At 35.6% G+C, this 5,600-nt stretch overlaps 1 protein-coding gene across 1 annotated transcript; it reads left to right on the plus strand.

The window, feature by feature from the left end:
• Positions 1 to 867: 867 nt before the first annotated feature.
• LOC141695841 (uncharacterized) lies at positions 868 to 1,410 on the plus strand. The gene has a single exon (XM_074500052.1). The coding sequence runs from the start codon at positions 868 to 870 to the stop codon at positions 1,408 to 1,410; it is 543 nt and encodes a 180-aa protein (XP_074356153.1).
• The last annotated feature ends 4,190 nt before the right edge of the window (positions 1,411 to 5,600 follow it).

Here is a 5,600-nt window from a genome sequence, read left to right on the forward strand (position 1 = left end):
ATGATTTACTGATGAATAAATAATTAGGCTAGTAGCATAGTAGCATATTTAGATAACATAGTAAGAGAATTCTCTTTTCCCATAAAACTCTAAAAAATTCTATTTTTTATAATAATGATTGTCAAATCTTACTAAGGAAGATTCACAATACTTATTAAGGAAGGTACTTATTAAGAAAGACTTAATTTAATATTGGAAGATGTCACGGAAATCAAGATTTTGTTAACCTGATTATATAAACTTACCTATTAAGTTTTCTTAGTATAGTTGATAAAACTCTACTATAAATAGAAGTTTTGCCTACTCATTTGTACTTGAACAATCACAAAAGAAGTAACAATACTTTTGAGATCTCTCTCTTTCCTTCTCCATTTCTTACTCTATAGTTTATAGTTTATTTATAACATGTTATCAGTACAAGTCTCTGCCAACTGAAGCTTGATTCTCGGAAGAGAACGACGAATCTTGCAAAATTAGAGTTTCTTGCCTTAAATGTATCTGGAGATAATTATCTATCTTGGGTAGTCGATGTTGAATTACACCTTAGTGCTAACGGGTTAAAAGATACCATAGAATCGGGAAAAACTCCAAGCATTGAACAAATTGCAAAGGCTATCATTTTTCTTAGGCATCACATTCATGAAAATTTAAAATCTGAATACTTAACCGTCAAAAAATGCACTCACCCTTTGGAATAATCTCAAAGATAGATTTGATCACCAAAAACTTGTTCATCTACCACATGCCCGATATGACTGGCTTAACATAAGGTTCCAAGATTTCATATATGTTGCTGAGTATAATTCTACCTTATTCAAAATAAGCTCAAAACTGACCTTGTGTGGTAAGAATATTACTGATGCTGACATGATTGAAAAGACACTCTCAACCTTTCACCCCAACACTATGATTCTGGAGCAACAATATCGGGAGCGCAACTTTCAAAAATATAGTGAGCTGATATCTCTCCTTCTTGTAGCTGAAAAGAATAACGAGTTGTTATTGAAAAATCATCAGATATGTCCCATAGGATCTGTCCAGTTACCTGAAGTACATAACACGTCATTCCGGAAGAATGAACGTGGGAAACGGCATAGAGGTGGACGAGATTATGGACAAAATCGTGGACACGGAAATTTTCGTGGTCGGTTTCGTAATCAGTATAACTGTGGTCACCTGAAGTGGCAGCGTGATGGATACAACAACAACTCTGGCCACCAGAACTGGCAGAATGAGATGCCAAATAAAAGGAAGGCACCACCAGAAGGGGATACTAGAGAAATCTGCTTCAGATGTGGGGCTCATGGGCATTGGACTCGTACTCGTCCTACACCCAAACATCTTGTAGAACTTTACGAGTCTTCTAAAAGGCAGAATGGACAAAGGATGGGAACAAACTTGGCTACCTAAAATGATGAACCGATGATTAAGACCACAAATAAACTAGAAAATGGTGTTAATATCTACTATGGCCTAGATAAGTAGTTTTCATATGCACTTCTTTTATGTCATATGCTGCATCTACTTATTTCGACATCTACTTCCATGTACTTATTTTATGTTCTTGTTTTATGTTCTAGTTTTATGTACTTTGTTTATCTTAATAAAGTCATTTTTCACTTATATATATGTACACATCACAAATATGGGAGATATATGTATTGCTGACTGCACAACTACTCACACAATTCTACAAAACCAGAAGTTCTTTTCTCAGTTAACTAAAACCAACTCACGAGTACGGACAATTTCGGGTACGTCTAATATAACCGAAGATTTTGGAAAGACTAATATTTCTCTACCGAATGAGACACAGGTTCATATACCAAATGCCCAATACTCTAGCAAGTAAATTAAGAACCTCTTAAGTTTTAAGGATATTCGTCTTAATGATTTTCACGTGGAAACTACTAGTGAGGGTGGAAAAGAATATCTCCTAATCACTTCAACTACCTCAAGCTACAAGAAAATCTTGGAGAAATTACCATCAGTCTCTTCTAGGTTGTATACCATACAAATAAAGGTCAATGAGTCTTACAATGTCACTATTCCCAAAATCGTTGATCCAAAATCCCTTATTCTGTGGCATGATAGACTTGGTCATCTAGGAGTTTCTATGATGCATCGTATTATAGGAAATTCTATGGGACATCCTCTTAGACACCATAAGATCATACCCCAAGATGAACTTCCTTGTTCAGTTTGTTCTCTAGGAAAATTAATTATTCGACCATCTCCTGTTAAACTTCAAACTCAATCCCCCAAGTTCTTAGAATGGATTTGAGGTGACATTTGTGGTCCCATTCATCCATCTTCAGTCCCATTTAGATATTTCATGGTTTTAATTGATATATCAACCAGATGGTCTCATGTATGTCTACTTTCTACCCGAAATTTAGCCTTTGCCAAACTGCCTGCCCAAATAATAAAGTTACGAGCCCAATTCCCAGACCATCCTATTAAATCAATTCTTTTGAATAATGCTGCTGAATTTACTTCCTCAACTTTCAATGATTATTGTATAACGGTAGGAATCTCAGTCGAACATCCAATATCGTACGTACATACCCAAAATGGTTTGGCAGAATCTTTGATTAAAAGACTTCAACTTATCACTCGTCCCTTACTTCTTAGACCCAACTTACCTACATCTATTTGGGGTTATGCTATATTACATGCTGCGAAATTAATAAGGATTAGGCCATCCTCCTTTCATAAATAATCTCCCCATCAACTAGCACTTGGTCAAATTCCTGATGTCTCTCATTTTAGAACTTTTGGTTGTGCCGTATATGTTCCCATTGCCCCACCTCAAAGGTCAAAGATGGGACCGCAAAGGAGGATGGGTATATATGTCGGTTTTGATTCACCATCTATTATAAGATATCTTGAACCGCTAACTGGGGATGTTTTTACTGCTCGCTATGCTGATTGTCATTTTGATGAGTCAATATTTCTGACATTAGGGGGAGATAAATTATTGCATAAGATAAACCCTGACTTGACATGGAATACATCAGGATTAAATGCTTTAGATCCGCGAACTAATCAATGCAAATTTGAAGTTCAAAGAATTATTCATATGTAAAATATTGCTAATCAAATGCAGATGCTTTTAGTGATTCTAGACATATTGTTAAATCACATATACCTGCCATTAATGCCCCAGCAAGGGTTGAAATACCTATTCATAAATCAGTTCCTAAAGAATTGACTAGTAATTCAAAACCACGCCAGAAGCGCGGTAGACCAATTGGTGCAAAAGATGTTGTACCACGAAAACGGAAAATGATTGGACATGCCTCTGAAGTGGCAAGTGTTCCAGACAATACCCCAGAAGTGGTATCCCCTCCTGAAGAGGTTAAAACCCCTGAAGTGGCAGTAACAAAACCACCAGAAGTGGATATTTCCCCTGAAGTGGCACATGCTTTCTTAAAAGCAAAGGTACCTGAAAGTTATGAGATCTCATTGAGTTACGTACATAACAAAAAATTATTGGATCATGGGAGTATTGAAATTGATGATGTATATGCTTTTTCCGTGGCATGTGATATTATTATGAACTCCGATCCAGAATCACAAAATGTGAAAGAATGTCGACAAAGAGATGATAGGCCAAAATGGAAAATTGCAATCCAGGAAGAATTGCAATCCTTGCGCAAGAGAAATATATTTGGACCTGCAGTCCGAACACCAGCTGGTGTGGTCCCCGTTGGGAACATATGGGTATTTCTACGAAAACGAAATGAGAAAAATGAAATTGTAAAATATAAAGCCCGGCTCGTAGCCCAGAGATTCTCTCAAAGGCCTGGATTTGATTACCAGGAAACTTACTCTCCTGTGATGGATGGATTTACTTTTTATTTTTTTTATGGGTATGTCTTGTATGGAAAAATTGGAAACACGTCTGATGGACATTTTGACAGCCTACCTATATGGAACACTTGATAGTGATATCTATATGAAAATCCCTGAAGGATTAAAATTCGATGAGACTAAGACTCGCCATTTATACTCATTTAAATTACAACGGTCAATATATGGACTGAAACAATCTGGTTGTATGTGGTACAACAGGCTTAGTGAATACCTATTGAATGATAGGTATGTTAATGATAAAGTATGTCCATGTGTGTTTATTAAAAGATCTCAAACTGATTTTGTTAGTATTGTTGTATATGTGGATGATTTGAATATTGTAGGTACTTCTGAAGATATTACTAATGCTGCTAATTATTTGAAAAATTAGTTTGAGATGAAAGATCTTGGAAAGACAAAGTTCTATTTAGGTTTATAGGTGGAACACTTATCTTCAGGAATATTTGTTCATCAATCAACCTACACAGAAAAAGTTCTTGATTGATTTTACATGGACAAATCTGTTAGTCGCTAAAACGCGCTAATAATACATGCAAGTATACGAGTTCGTAAGTATTATAGAATCTTTTCTAGTTCGTTCCCACAGAGACTGGCTTGGTTAACTAATTAATTCATGCACTTAAGCAACAATGTATGGTTATTATTCAATGCTAAAACGAATAACAAATTAAGGTTGTTTATAACTAAGAATTAAACTAACAATTATAAATAAGGGAATAAGAATGGTTGAATTAATATATATGACAAATATGGGATTCTAACTTCATTAAATACTTCATTCAATAGAGTTATTGTTCTTAACCTTAGTATACAACGGTGATGACACTAATCAGATAACACGAAACTGATAAACGCCAACTTTCATTACACGAATACCATACTACCAGACATCTACAAAAGAGATAGAATCTGAATAGATACCAATTATATTGAGACCCTATATGTCTATAGAATTTGACAACATAACGGTTTAAGCATAAGTTATCTATCCTGATTACATAGGGCAAGTAAGATGGTTAGAATTACCCATAAATCATGCATAACAAATACATAAACCTATGCTAGCATGGCAAGTTCTAAACCCTTAAATTCACTTTCGCTTCATTAAGAATTAACACACTATCTTAAAAGTTCGCGACGCTGATAAGACGAATAAGCACAACCAATACTAGGTTATTATACAATCACCACATACTAAGGTATCGAAAGAAATTAACTAAAGAAATTCATAAATAAATCCGCTGGAACCCCACGATAATGATTAGCCCATAACCAGACTCATCATCAATGTGAGTTCCGATGAAAGCATGGTATAATAAACGTAGTCTTTATAACGAATAAACAAAACCAAGTATGAAACAAGAGTAAGGTTCACAAATAAGAAAACTAGCATCCAAATACAACTTAAAACAAAGATTCACAAGTAAGAACAAGATCTTCTTCATCTTCGTTGAATCGTGCTAACACGATCTTCTTACTGCTCTCCTTGATATGTCTCTGACTTGATTTCTTCTGAAAAATGACCTAAAATTATTTATATAGCAGCCCCATACAATCTAGAAGTCTTCCAATTCGAATTAGAATAGAATCAGAATTCTGCAAAAATGACCCGGCGCGACCGCGCGCTATTATAGAGCGGGCGCACGGCCTTTCTGACATCCTGGCGTGGCCGCACACTTGACCAGCACGGGCGCGCCATACTTCTGGAAAAACTTCAGATT

The sequence above is a fragment of the Apium graveolens genome, chromosome 11, assembly GCF_009905375.1.
Source record: "Apium graveolens cultivar Ventura chromosome 11, ASM990537v1, whole genome shotgun sequence".
Classification (NCBI taxonomy): domain Eukaryota; kingdom Viridiplantae; phylum Streptophyta; class Magnoliopsida; order Apiales; family Apiaceae; genus Apium; species Apium graveolens.

Coding starts and splice junctions, on each gene's coding strand:
- LOC141695841 (XM_074500052.1), top strand. CDS start 868: ATGATTGAAAAGACACTCTCAACCTTTCACCCCAACACTATGATTCTG.